Source organism: Centrocercus urophasianus, unplaced genomic scaffold, assembly GCF_019232065.1.
Source record: "Centrocercus urophasianus isolate 14NV4802_14NV808 unplaced genomic scaffold, USGS_Curo_1.0 seq_10, whole genome shotgun sequence".
In the NCBI taxonomy this organism is placed as follows: domain Eukaryota; kingdom Metazoa; phylum Chordata; class Aves; order Galliformes; family Phasianidae; genus Centrocercus; species Centrocercus urophasianus.
Window position 1 is genome coordinate 47,584,748 of NW_024884142.1, and position 15,492 is coordinate 47,600,239.

Sequence of the window (15,492 nt, forward strand, 5' to 3'; positions counted from 1 at the left end):
CTAGACCAAGACAGAGGAGTGCTGCTGCTCCTCTCATTTGCACTGGTACTCATGTTATCCAGGAGCCCACACTGCTGGCTCAGCATTTCCAAGGCAACATCAAGTCCAGCCTTCCTGCCCTCAGCACCCCATCTGCTCAGCATAGGCAGAACTATGGACACCAGATGGGTTTATTCCATGTAGGTATCCTCCCAGTATAACAAACTTCCAGATGGATCTACAGCCTAACTCCCTGTCACTCTCACCACCTTGATATCAGAATCCAGGACTGGATTTACATCAGTCCTTCTGGTGGGGAACAGAAAATGAATTCAGAAGTAGGTAAAGGTTATTTTGTTTCACTTTCCACTGGTGAAAATAGACTCCTTGTTGTTCTCCATTAACAAGATAGTGTTGCATTGGCTAAGGAATTTACAAAACATTTTATAAACTGTTACAAGATATACTTGTGTTAATTAGTAGTGTACAGCCAATATCCAATACGCATGGATTTCCTGCACATAAACTGAATCACATAAGAGAACAGCCAGCATGCACCTTGGCCAAAGCACACCACCAGCACTGAACGTTGTAGGAACTGATGGAAATCAAACTTTTGTATGTCTGTGGGACACCCTCATTTTCTACAAATTGCCAGAACACAGTTCTGTGCTGAGCTGCTCTCCAGCAAGAAAGCTTTAATACATGGGTAGGTGTTAGGCTACCTGCAGTAAGGCTAAATCATACTTAGGTGACTCATTACAGTACAATAGAGGCATCATCACTTGGCCTTCACTCCCTATCTTCCATCTACCCTTAGGAGCATCCTTCAGAGGGTCATGCCAGGAGCAGAAGGCCATCTCTAATTTCCAACAACATGCTAAACCTATGTGTTCCCCACAGCACTAAAACCTTTCTCTTCCCATCTGCACACAGGTCCTACAGACTTAACCTGTGGACCTCAATTAATGACAAACTCATGATATATAAAGAATATAAACATTGTTAATTAGAGAAATCTCTCTAATTTTAAATGCATGCAAACTACAGCTGAGCAAGTAAAAATAATGATAACTATTGAAAACAATGGAGTTACGTACACTGCTTTTTCAAAATAAATGAGTAGTCCGAGGCTTTTGGTTTTGGTACTTTCTGGTGCACCAAAATGTCTGATATTCTGACCCCTCTATATCACTGAATCATTAAGATTGGAAAAGACTGATGATCTACTAAGATCATCAAGTCCAGCCATCAATCAGTTTCTTACAGTGCCATTAAAAATTCAACCCATGTTTTGAAATAATAACTCAAGGATTTTGGTGATTATACAAAACATCTGGATGAATGTGATAAAATAAAATAGCCTCTTGTATTTCTTGTAGTTCTGCATCTAAATATCAACTCCTTTACTCCTCCTCTCATAGGGCAAAGATAGATCTTTTTGTTTGGAGAAGGGACAGAGCACAGGAAGCCAACCAGCTCCAGAAAGACCAGTGTGCAGCAGGTAGATTCTCAACACAGTGACACCACTGAAACAAGTGGAGTCATACAGCTTCTCTCTCCTGTGTCTTAGTCATTTCATACACAAAAACAAGCCAAGGTTATTTAATTAAAGTCATTTTCTTATTGGTTATAAGGTGATAGTAGATAGATTTTTAGTAGATTTTGTTGGTTAATTAAATGTTCTCTATAGTTATCTCCACATAATACTGAATTTTTGACAGTGTATTTTAACTGGTTAATGACTTTAATATTAACATCTTTCTTACTAAAAATAATTATCAGCCTGACAGTATACCTCTGGATCCTCTCTTCCTTAAGGCAAACTGGGTAAAATCAGCATGGGCGCCTTAAATACAGTGATGCACTCACTAGGCTGGAATTACCTTCCTGAGACCACCTAAGATAAGCCTTGACTCCAGAACAAGACTGGACTTTAGCTGGGTCAGGACTGAGAGGCAAAACTGCCTAGTCTGCCCTATAGGAAGCTCATCAGCACTGATTCATTTTCTGTTCCCCTCCTCACTTCTCCCTTCTCATAACACTGATTCTGATCCAACACTATGCTCCCCCTCAAACAGCTCTGCTGAGTCACCAGTCTTAATAAAGGCAATTTAGGACCACAACTGCTGTTCTGAAACTTACACATCCATCTGACCGACTGGAATCCAGCACAGATGCTCCTGTGGGGCAGGAGTGCCATTCTTGGTACCTCAACTCCACTGCCTTGCCCTCCTTGCTGGTCAAGTTCAGGTAATGTAATAATTGGTGGGTAAATGGGGACAATCTTTACTTTTTTCTTAATTGGACAAATATATACAGAGAGAATAGCTTTATTTTCCCTCTCTTATTTATATTATAAAACAGAAGGAGAAAGGAAGGTGGGACTTTGTGCCTTTGGGGAAATAAGCTGATCTGCACGAGAAAGTACATCCCCAGGCTGTTTTCTCTTTGCAATCAGGCTGAATAACCTGTCCAAACTATAAATACACAAGGCACAAAAATATAGCAGAAAGGGGAGTTGCCAAATATACTGCATCCTTTGGTCAACAGTGGTAGCATCTGTCTTCCCAATGACTTCTGAATATTATCACGCGATTGCTCCATCACGTAAAAGTTTCCAGAATTCTTCAACACAGCAAACCATTGAACACTGTTCTCTTTCCACTGAAGTCAGTGGTAAATCTCTGAATGCAAACAGAAGTAATCTTGCTTTTGAGAAGGAAAACATTCATCGATAGCAAAAATATCCCTCCCCAGCACTCTGCTGAGATGAGGTTTTCTACTCAGAACGGAAGCAATACATTTTGCTCGTACAAATAGCAACCTTGCTGCCTCTCCTTCCCAAACATTTGCACACACACATCTTGGCTTCTGTCTAAGCAATGAATAAAGTTGCAATTAAATGTAGAGCTTACATATAAAGCACATTCATATGAAATACATGCAGACTGAGGAACAAGTAGCTTGCTTGCTGATTTGAAAATACATTTACTGTAAGATTTCCAAAAGATGGTATTTAACATTGTCATCATTAACATGTCTGGATTTTTCAGCTGGATTTTTTAGGTTGCTTGCCGTGACCACAGGTGTTCTTGTCCAGTTTCACACCTTGAATTGCAAGCACAGTTGTTGCAAAAGCAAAAGGAATATGGCAGAATATAATGCAATTAAAATCCTTAAAATAAACAAATGACATTTTCTCTTGAAATTGGCAATGTCAGCAATAGAACACTAACTTCAGGAGGCACTCAGCTGACTCAGCTGCAGAGGAACACAGATATGCCAGACCATACATCAAGTGTAGAAAGTGCCATGGCTATATAATGGAAAAGGTACACTGGAAGCAACAATGCTGGAAGACTGTGGCATCGTGGTAAAAAGGGGTAAAAAAAACCAACACACACACAAAAAAGGGTAGATGTGGCACAAAAGGACATGGTTTAATGGGCATGGTGGTGATGGTTAGACTAGATGATCTTAGCTTTTTTTTTTTTCCCCAACCTCAATGAATTTATGATTCTGTGATCATAACTAAATAACCTTCCAGCATGAAACAGCAGAGAGAACTGGTTGTGCCACCAGTGAAGGAGGCCAGAGCTGCCATGCCACAATCCCTACTCCAGAGTCTCTGTACTGAACAGACAGTTAAGAAACAGAAAATATACGGATAACAACCAAAATACTCCCTGAATGTCTGGAGAACCTGAATCTTTTTGTAGCTCTGAGTTGAAGATAGAAGATGAGTTGATCACAACCTCTAAGTATCTATGAGATAACATTAGAGTAAAAAGATAATCCATAAATAAAATACTACCCAATTGCATCACTGAAAGCTGAAACTATCCAAAGTCAGAAGAAGGACAATGAATGGAAAAGTTAAATGATAAATACAAACACTTTCCAGAAGGTGCAGCAGGCAGTGCTGTCTTCTAAGCAGGACCTGTACTCGTCTACACAGGTACATGCCAACTCAGCCAAAGCTGTGATTTTGATGCTGAAATTTCTGTGCAATATTCCATGGCCCCCACAGCTCTGGTGATTGGAGACCTCTGGAGAGAGGTCTGTGCTCAATGGTTTTGGACCAAACTATAATTGGAAATGATGGGATAACAATTAGATCACGTCCTGTCTAGTGTTACAGACTCCCAAGCTCAATTTGGTCATTCAAATGTTGCTTTAAGATAATTATTTTATCAATTTACATTCTTATTCTTTTGAACTGTAGCTGTGTTATGGATAGAGCGTCATTAGTGCATAGATATATATTTTTTATTGTTCATATTTTTTCAAAAATATTATGCAAGTACTGCTGAAAAAAGAGCAAGTATCATGAAAGATTTCTGGACATCCATAACACAGTGGATCTCAGACATATATTTTAAATGTCAGCAGAAAAACAGCTGTCAAATGCCTCCATATGAGCACTAATTGTAAAGATTTTGATCTGCCTGATGTCCAAAGGCAGAAACACTTTCAAATTAGGGCTCATTTCACCAAATTTAGTCTTCCAAACATAACTAAACAAATCATTGCTGGTAGCACATGATATCAGTGCAAAGCACAAACACACATTATTTCAATTTTTGGTGATGATGGGTTTGCAAATACACCCATGAGACCGAAGGCTGGAACCCATACTTAAGCAATCCTTCTACACATAGTTGTACCAGCTGGACACAATATCCACACAGTCACAGTCTACCTGCAGAGATTCTTGGCTGGAGCTCTATTTGGCACTTTCTGCTGGTGGTATGGATTTGGGTCCTTGTCTGCTTTACACACCAACAGATAACTCCAGGTGCCCTAAACCACTTGGATTTAAAGGTCATCACAAAAGTAACGCAGAAACAGCTGCCTGTTTTCTGGCTTTTGTTTTAACCGAGGCTTTAATTCCTTTTGTATTAGTCATAAGCCATGATATTAGCAAAATATCATAGATATTCCCAATGCTGCCAAAACACTGCTGAGTTGTGGGAGAAAGAAACTACTTTTCGTAACTGGATGTGCTTTGAGCTTCCAGGAAGGGTAGGCAGTTCTGACAAGTGGGAAAAAAAATAGATTTCATTAAAAAACAAAACAAAACAAACAAAAAACACATTTACTTTTAACTATGAGGATAAAGACTGATTACTTGATTGCTAAATTGTCTTTGGGTCAGGCTGTGCGGTCATGGTTAGGGGCAGAGGAAAGCAGGAAAAGTTCTCACAGAATTGCCAGAGCAGGAGCTGCCCTTCACCCAGTCTCAAAGACTATGAAAAAGAGGCACAATAGATAGGAAAAATAGCTCTGATTCTACTCCTGCAGACTTTGGGTTAAGAACTGGCCAGGCTGCAAGCTGTAAAACAGCAGGAGCATCCTGCAAAGCCAGGGCTGCAGGGTGCTTGCAGGGGGATGGAAGAGGGAGACAATGCAATTGCATAAGAAAAATAATAACCATGCAAATGCAAGAGCAGTGCCTTTTGTACAGCCCGGATGCAGGAGTATCCATGTACAAGGCAGTCTCCTCAAGTCTTCCTCCTCATGGAGGTAACATCAAAGGCACCCCCCAAATAGCACTTTTGCAAAGGATTATGCTTTTTTTCCTGAAGTGTCTGTCTGCCCTACTTCAGCACAGACATTTCAAGCAGTTACCTTTGGTGATGCTATGGCCTGTGAAACACCTTGCAAAGACTACTGCACTCCAAGATTTATTTATGATACAGCATTTTGAAAACAATGACAAACTACATGTGATCAAAGCAAGAAAATAGCCTTTTATTTTCTTTTCCCTCCTGTGAGAAAAAAATAGTCCCCCTATGATCAACTGGGATGGACACAAGTATCACTCAGAAGGCAAAACTATGGGGTAATTCCATTAGAGAGGAGCTCTGTTTCTCATTTGGGAAAGGATATGCAATACAGTAGTAGAGGCCCCAGAGGCAGCAGCATTCAGCAGTCTCTCTGGGCCCAGAAAAGCCCACCTTCCTGCTTGGACTAGGGCCACTGCACTTCCAGCACCTCACCGTGGACTTGTGTACACCCTTTAAAAACATCATTCCCAATACCAACGTGCTTACCAGCAATAACTCACTAACAGGATTTGCCTTCTGGCAGACCCTTGCCCTCAGTTTTACAGGTCTCCTTTAAAATACAAACACCACTACTGCCAGTAGATCATGACTCGTTCTGGCAGTACAATGCTCTGGAGCCCACATATCTGGATCCACAGAAGATCTGCTTGTGAAGCAGGGCTCCTCAAGGAGGACTTCAGTGCTCTTCCCCAGAGCCTTCGTGGGAGATGCAGGAAGTGGTCACAGTGCATAACCAGCTGTGGTCACAGCCTCAAAAGGTTTCTGTGATACCAATCCTGTTGTTGACCGCTTCTTTCCTGCCCAGTAGCACAATGTGTCATTTTGAGTAAGTCGCTGCATTTCACGGACCTTAAATCATAATGTCTGTTTTGTTTAGCTTCATTCTTCTCTCTCTTCCTGTAAGACTGACACCACAGTAGCCAAACTCTGTGTTCCACTGAACAGATGATCTCCAAGTAATGAAATCTGGTTCAAAATCACTGTACTGTAATTTCACAGCAGTAAGTATAGGTCAGATTCTGACTCCTCAGCATTTTTCAGGACCTTCTGTATTATTTTAACACCATACTTTTGTTACATGCAATCTAAGGCTTTGGTAGAATAAGAAGTTACAATTTCAACCCAAACTTCCCTGCAAATTGCTGGTTTACATACTCACAGCCTGTTGCAAGGCTCACAGATTTCTCTGTTAAGTGTATCAACACTAGTTCAAAAGAAAAAAAAATAAACCCACAATTACTTGTTTATTCTTTCTGTGCCGCTTCCAAGATAGTGATGAGAAAAAATATTTTCTTAAAAAAAACAAAACAAAACAAAACAAAACAAAAAACCAACCAAAAACGCCAACAAAGCAACAACTAACTTTAAGAATTTTCCAGTCATTACATCTTGAGCTGAAGAGCTTGGGTTTTTCTTTTCCCCCACTCCTTTATATCACCAATCTGGGCTCTTACAGCTGGTGGAAAAAATACTGTCAGTAGAATTGTTGAATCACTCAGGTTGGAAAAGGCCTTAAAGATCATTGAGTCCAACCACGACCTAACCATATTACCCTAACAACCTTCCACTAAATCATGTTCCTGAGTACTACATCCAAACGGATTTTAAACACATCCACCTCCCTGGGGAGCCTATACCACTGCCTAACAACCCTTTCCGTAAATAAGTTTTTCCTGATATCCAACCTAAACTTACTCTGGTTCAACTGAAGGCCATTTCCCCTCGTCCTGTCACCTGTCACCAATGAGAAGAGACCAACCCCTCTCTCACTGCAAGCACCTTTCAGATATTGGAAGAGAGCAATAAGGTCTCCTCAGTCTCCTCTTCCCCAGACTGAACAGCTCCAGTTCCTTCAGTCTCTCCTCATATGGCATATTCTCCAAGCCTTTCACCAGCCTTGTTGCCCTTCTCTGGACAAAATCATACAAATCATATATACACACACAACTTTTTTCTTTTTTTTTTCTGTTAAGTCGAATTCTCATCCAGACAAATGGATAATATTGTACCTTTTGCCTTTGTTAAACATTTATGGGCTGAATTTATCAAAGACTTCATCAGAAGTTCTCAACATACACACATTGCAAAATGTACCAACGAAAGACTGAAACCCAGGATCCTTCATCCTCAGAGATGTAGGCTAAAGACTCACGCTATTCTCTGTTACCACCACAACTTATTTGGGATGGAAAAGCCTCAAGGAGATGCCCCACAAACAGATCCTGTCCCAAAGAGCCTCTAAACAGCCAGGAACTGGCCTGTTTCCTGTACTGCCTTCAGCCAGTCTGCAGCCCCACACTGAGCCATCACTACTGTCCCTTTAGAAAGGCCTCAAATCATCATGGCCCTATGCTGAGAAGCCCCTGTCCTGTCTCCATCAAGAGAGACAAACGAAGGCCAGCCCATATCTAGGTCTCCAAAAAATAAAAAGGCCTTGACTTCTGCTCCAGTCCTCCTCTGATTTCACTCAGAACATACCGCTTCTGAAAAATATCATAATTGGAAAACCAAGTAAAGCTCAGGGATCTAAGCACTTCCCTAAACTCATAACAAAATGATTCCACCAGATTACTAAGGTCTCAGGATACAAACAAAATTCGTCATACAGAGAAGCTCCTGCTTTCTTCCTCATAGAGGTGTAAAACAACAACAGAAAAGGTATTTTTATGGCTATGGAAAAGGACAATTTTAGAAAGCTATTCATTGAAGAGCAATTTTCAAAATTTGAGTCATGTATGGGGTGACAGTCAACCACAGCCCACTGCACAGAATAATGTTGTATATTGTATCCAGTACAAATTCAGTACAAACCTGCATAGCCATATGCAGTTTCTTGCCTGCTTTCAGGTGCAAATCCATCATCCTATTAGAGATGTGGAAATAAATACAGAACAGCAAAACAACCAAACACTTCGCTCCTGTGTCTGTCAGAAGAAACAGGATGAATGATCTTCTTCACCAAGAACAACTACAGCAAGATCGAGGCTATGACCCACTCAGTTCACAAAAGTTATTGCATTGATGGTGTCAAAGTGCTCCATCACTGAATGCCTTTGACACCGAGTGAACGTTTGCTCCCAGTCTTGAACTCCTCACCTTGCACAGTAATCATGTAGTGAACCTAACTGTTCTTATCCTCAGAAAGAAAATTAGCACAGTGAATTGGCACAACTTTAAGGCAAATCTGGTTCTACCTGTATGGGCTGCCAGATGAAAGCTGGATCTTTGTCCACACAGACTGCTACAGTCTGTCCAAAACTGAAGTTCATAAAAATCAAGTTGAAGTGCAAATCTTTTCAACTGTTGTACGTACAGAAGAAATCAGTGCAACAAGCAACAAAAACAAAAAAACCCACCCCAAAACTCTTTTTTTCTCTGAATAAATCAAGAGCATATAATCCACTCTCTTCAAATTATATGGAGCAGAAGTAAATCCCAAAATAATCCCAAAACAAATTTTATATTACAAATATATTTAACAGATGCTATACACTTCAAAACAGATTTGGAGAACATAATTTCCACACTTTATTAAAAAACATAGACAACAAAATTGTGAAAGAAACTTCTACAAATGGAATCATGAAGAAATTCTTGACTCATCTCAAGGCACCACAGACTCTCACAAGATGTTCCCACATTCATCTGCAAGGAAACCATAGAGAGATACACAAAAGGCTCTTTCCAATAATCCATCCATGTTTTCTCACTGTAACTTCAGATTCCACAGGTGCTCTGACACTTGATTTCATACAGTGTCAAGGATGGCAGCGGCTGGTGTTTAAGTGTATCCTCTGCTTTAAATGGAAAAGCTGCTTCTGCCCGGAGACTTGAAAATTAATTACACCCTGTGCTTTAGCTGGGCCACTCAGGTGCGATCCTGCCCTTTTCCAGGGATACCACTGTGGGTCAGCAGTGGGAAAAAAACTTCTGTGTCAGTGGACAGCTGCTCATTGCTGCAGAGACCACTCCTGGAAAGATTAAGATTCACAGTTCTCTGCTCGATTTACGAACGAATTTATCAACTAATAAAAGTCACGTAGATCGGGGACAAATATTCTAGCTTCTGTATGCTTAAAATTCTCCTTTCACTATTTTAAATAAAGACTGCTTTGCTAAACACATCAAAACTAAGTATGACGCAGAATAAGACTAGCCTTGATGTGTTTTTGTCACCTTACAAAGACAGTTTAAATCTACTTTTTAATAAGCATTTCTAATCTTCCCAGCTTCTTCAACCTAATTCTCTCTGACAACACAGCGGCTGGTCTGCATGACTGAATTTATGTATTCTTCATCTGGTTGAATAATAGCCGTCAGGGAACAGACAATGATATTTCTTGCTACTTCAATGATGCATTGTGGCACTGAAGTACTTGAAGAAAGAGACACAAAGGTTCTCTTTCGCTAAGCTTCAGGAAGCTAATTTTGGGTTTCCAGTTCCTCTGTGCAGAGAGAACATTCAGGCTGATGTGAGGGTGGGTGGGAGCATGCAAGATACAGATGATTAGTAATACATTTAACTATCCTTTCTGCAAGCTGCTTCCTAATGTTCTCCCCTAAAGCAGAAAAGATGTGTCAGCTTGTGCCTATTCACCTTTTGCAGATGAAGGTCTACCCTGCAGGCAGAGGGTATGGGGCAGCTGAAGCGGTGGCCCACACAGCGGCTCTGAGTGTAGTCAAGGCCTCTCTCATAAGCTCCAAGCAATTTTTTGGTTTGTTTTTGTTTTGAGTAAAGACAAAAAGCTGTACTATCATTTGGATTATTCAGTTTGCAGCTTCCTTCCCATTCTTATTACTACAGGGTTATTCTTCAGACTTCAGCATGCATTGCCAAAGAGCAAGTGTTTTCTGCTTAAATGTTAAAGGAAAACATATTCATAAACCAGTTCAGGACGAATCTTGAAAAACATAGGAGGGAAAGTGAACAGTGCTACTAGCAACTTTTTCTTTTTTTAAAAAATATAAGATTTTAAAATTATATACTGATAGGTTTGAGAATGTTACTTTGTTAAACAAAGCTCCAACAGCAATCCGATTGTCTTATGCTAACAAACCTTGTATTTTCTAGGTATTTTTTTTCTTCTATCAGAAACGCCTCTATCAGCAGTAGTACCAGAAAAATTCTGTGTTTGTGGGCAGAGACATGCTTATAAAGGAACAGACACTATGACTATTTCTTCTTCAGAATATTCTTATCAATAAATGGGATAAATCCCCTTTGCCCTGAATACTTCCCTAATATTTGGAACAGGAACAAAATAATCGCAGCTGAGTTTACACCTAATCATTCAAAATTGCCAGAGGGAGAAGTACACCATCCATGGTCTAAATAGCAAGTTATGACATCATTTACTGCTCTTGTGGTATTCTACTTGAGAGAACACAAATTGTCTTTTGAAAATGAACATTTTGTTACTCTTCCTGGTTGTTTCTGGGCTCATAGAGCTCTTTATTGCTATGAAAGCACTTGGATTCTTTTATCACTGAATTCAATTGGGTCACACAGAGAATTAAACAAATGCCCTATTATCTGCAGGCTTCACAAGCAACATCAGAGACACACACAAGCACAAAGATGTCTGAAAGCTGATGAGTTTCAGGTATTTATCCTTGCAACATTATGTTCCAACAGCATCTAGGATGGCTCTGCAGGTAGGCACCTCATCAGAGAATAATTACGCCTCACCCCACAGCAGCTTTGGTTATGATGCTTGTGTTTAATTGCAAACTGAAAAGGAAAGCTGCATGCCATGCACTTAAGCATCACTTAGCACTGTAGGTACAGCTAAGAAACAAAGCCATCAGATGCTGATGTATAGCAAAACAAGAGCTTTCTGCTCTTTCCTCCCTCAAAAATCATCTGCTCCTGAAAACATCAAAAATGTTCACCCAGAACAACTAAATAAAAGCAAAGCAAGTCTTTTCCAACATGATACCCAACAGCACAACTGATCTTTGAAATAGCCCAAATTAGTGACCAGCTGCAAAGGTGTTTGGTCTTTCAAACATCTGCTAACAGACATGTTATGCCCTCCTCTTTCTCTGCTGTACCTTATGATCCCTTACTGCCAAGACTAAAAACTGTTTTGTGATTTCAAATTATTTTGGATGTCCACAACCTAACCCTCATTTCTGATATCAAACATTTGCATGGAGTTTGTGTGTGATGTAAGAAGACTTAGATATGAAGTCTGATGATATCATACACCCTGTTGATTATCAAGAACAATTTCCAAGGGGGAAAGGTGCAGTGAAAAACAAAACAAAACAATCCACACTACCACAGAATCTTTAAAGAGTTGTCTTACCCTGTGATTTTCAGCTCTTTGAAAAAGCAGGAAAGAACAGAGGCACCCCTGGTGCCTGGGTTAAGATAACTACAAAAGAACTATTCTTACCAAGTTCCTTCAGTAAAATGAAGAGTGCTTTGATTGCATTATTTATTTTTTTTTTTGGCCTCGCTAATCTCACATACTGATGGATAATTTCAAACAGCCAAAATATTTCTTCTAAGAACATTGATTCATACATATTAAATCCAGCTGGGTGTTTTTTTTAGGTTCTTTACAACTATCAACATTTTCTTTAAATACTTGGAAACTGCATTTTATATGATTAAGAGTGCAAATATGTACATGAGGGAAAAGGCAGAAAGAGTGTGACTCCATTAAGAGCAGTTTAAAGAGGGGTATTTATGGCTCTACCCTCCCTCTCCTACTCCCCCCTCCCAGGGTCTACATGCTAAATACAAAACAAAGCACATAACACTTTGTGCCTAATCAAAGTATTAGCATCACTAATTGGTAGCATTACCATGGCTGGCAGTAGCCTAAAGTAAACCTGATGGTTATTTAACAAGAACGGGTATGTAGAGTCCCAGCTTTGCACTCAGCACAAAGGCAGTCACACGAAAACTGCAGCTGAGACCTCAACACAAATATCCATACTACAACTTACTTGCAGTCTGAGAAGTTTTCCATAGGCTATAACCATGCAGTTCTTCCTCCCTTGCTTTTGGGATCCAAATACATCAGCACGAGTCTCCTTCCCACACTATGGATTCCTGTCTCTGTGCCAAAGGATAACTTAACATCTGTGCCACCCGAAATACAGAGTAAAGCAACCTGTTCTCTTTGTTTTCCTAAGGCTGGGGTCACAGAGGTGGGGACAAAAGATCCAAGAGAGTTTCCATTAACAATATGAATATTAGCACAGGAACAGCAGAAGTGCTGAAATTCTCTCTACTCTAGACATACCAGCAATTTACATAAAGGGAAAGACAATACTTATGCTTATATAGACAGATTCTGAAAAGGAAAAAGAAAAAAAACAGTACTAGAAAAAAATGTACTCTTTAAAAGACCTTTATTTTGGTTGCACAGTTACAATTCTGAAGTCCATCTTTGCTTAGATTGTTTCCAAACAACATTTCATAGATCACCATGTAAACAGTGCATTCTCTATCAGTCTAGTGTACAAGAACCTTATAAAATACAAATTGACTTTTTTCATCTGTACACTTTCCAGATTAGTTCATCAACATCAATTACAAATGCAAATAGATTAATTGGCAAAAAAAGTGTTTGGTTACATTCTTAATATATTAGTACAAAATGGCACAAAAGAAAAAAAGGTCATTTTAAAGGCTATAAGCATCAGAATTCTTAAGCAGTTTGAGTAAGTTCAACTGATTAAGAACTTGTTTTCAAATACCACTGAACTTGGAATTTAATTTGTAATCTTTTCTTCAGATGTATGAAAGACCTCACATACAAGTTTGGATCTGCTCGTGGAAACTGAATCACAGCAGTTTCAGAACAGTAACATTCAAGTGCAGTTAGGAAGCTGGGAATTTCTATTCTTCCCAGTAAATTTACGAATTCACAGATTAGAGCTTACTTTCATCTAGCCAAGCTCATTGATAAACACTTCAGATGCAAAGATACCAGGCATATGCACATAACACTTTATTTCTTAATGGAAAAACTCAAAGAAGAAATCCAAATAATTATATCATCCACCCTATCTACTTTTGTAGAGTCTTCCAGGCATAACCAGAGTTAACGCCAGATAGAGATACATGAATCATCTGAAAGATTAGAGGCAAACTGAAGGCTTAATTTGAAGACTTCAGTTAAAAAGAGTTCACACTAACTTCACGCCTATGTCTTAATTTTGAACCACCCATATCAAATGGGCAGGTGGGTGAGATGGAAGAGAAAAAGACAGAAAGACATTGCTAGCTTAAAACTAAATTCCAACTTGTGAATTTATTGCCTCAAGCAACAATTCAGGAGTTTGTTTTGGCAACAACATTTAGCAGTATCCCAGTGATAATCCCATCCCACTCCCCCTTCCTTCAAAACAAGTTATCAAGATTTTGATTAATCTCCTAACCCTTAAAAGGATTTTAAGTTAAGTTAACGGAACAGTATATGATGCTGACTGGTTTTACTGGTAAGACAGCACTCACGTCCAAGAGAGCAGGCAGTTATGGTATGACTGAGAAAGTTACTTCTCAAGTTAAAACAAAAGTCTCATAAAAAAAAGTGAGTGTGATGAAGTACAGAAAAACCATCATTTTTACTGAGCTTCATGATGAGCAAACCATTACCGTAGAAGTGTTGTTTCATAATTTAAATATCAATTGCAAAGCTTTCTCTAGAGACTTATTTTAGAGAAAACCATAGGATGATTCCAAGAATCAGTGCTCCAATAGCAAGTATACCAATGAGGATGCACATCTTCTTTCGGGATCTTTGCTGTAAGAAAGGAAAAAAAAAAAAAAAGCTGATTGAAAACTGCATCACAAGATCAAAAAACAACTCAACTGTTTTTATGACCCTACTGCTTGTGAAATCTAAATAATGTCCTTGCAAACAAATCATATAAAGTTATTCACGGAAAGAATAATCCACGACTTAATTTTCTTGCTGTATTAATCAACAAAAGGATTTTAGTAGCGTTTCCTGGCTCAAATAACAAACTAATGAAAAAGAATGCAGCAACATAATTAATGCATTTGAATAAAACACTAGGGAAAGAAAATATTTAAAAGCAGATGGCCTTGTACATAGGAAAAATCAATCTGCAAAGAAGAGGAGGTAGAAATGACCTTCTCTGAAAAAAAAATTAAAAAGTGTAAATGTATTTACAGAAGTCCCAAAGTACTCATTTTTAGACTTCTGCAAGATGGACTTTGCATCAACTCACAGTTACTTTAAAGTTGTTTTTGTGATGTTTATTACATCCAAATTGCTCTTAAAGAAAAACAAAACACAAGATTAAAAGACCTAAGTTCTAAGATGTCATTATAATACACTGTAAGTTAAGATCGTGTCCAAAACTTTCAGATCTCCCACAGAGGTTTGTAACTTGAAATACCAGAGCAACCACAACTAGGAACAGATTCTCATCCTTTATCTCAAGCAGAAAGAAAGGAAATAACACACTCTACTAGTGGTTTTGCAGGCTTTTGCTAATAGCCAAAGAATAATTACACGCAAATCATGGGAATCTAGTTTACAGCTCCAGAGTTCTGCAAAGCTCTGCTCTCCTTTTAGCAAAGATCTATATCACTGCTTATGTTGCTTGTCCTGTGGGACTACATCTGTGCCAGTTCCTCACTGAGGCAATCTGGTCTCTGCCCAATACCATGCAGACCATCAAGCTTCTTTCTTAGATATTCTCTGCTGCTAGTCTTACATATTCTCTACTGCTAGTTTTGCTGACTCACTTCTCCCATTTTCAAGCTGAGATTTCTGCCCCTTAGCTGTTTAATCACTTTGCTTGCTAGCACTCAACTTTTTATTAGGGTCTCTTTCTTGCTGCCAGATTGTCTCAATTCTATCAGATTGTTTCCCTACAACTCTTACTACTCCCGGTTTCTTCTTTTTTCATTCTGGAGCACCTTTTACCAACACCACATTACAGTCAA

The 15,492-nt window shown here is 39.2% G+C and overlaps 1 protein-coding gene across 1 annotated transcript in view; it reads right to left on the minus strand.

The window, feature by feature from the left end:
* Positions 1-12,903: 12,903 nt before the first annotated feature.
* Positions 12,904-15,492, minus strand: part of STX7 (syntaxin 7) — a 31,303-nt gene continuing 28,714 nt past the window's right edge. The window contains exon 10 of the mRNA XM_042823359.1: positions 12,904-14,317. Within this exon, the coding sequence (XP_042679293.1) occupies positions 14,225-14,317 (93 nt within the window). The 3' untranslated portion in view covers positions 12,904-14,224. The remainder of the gene's footprint in view (positions 14,318-15,492) is intronic.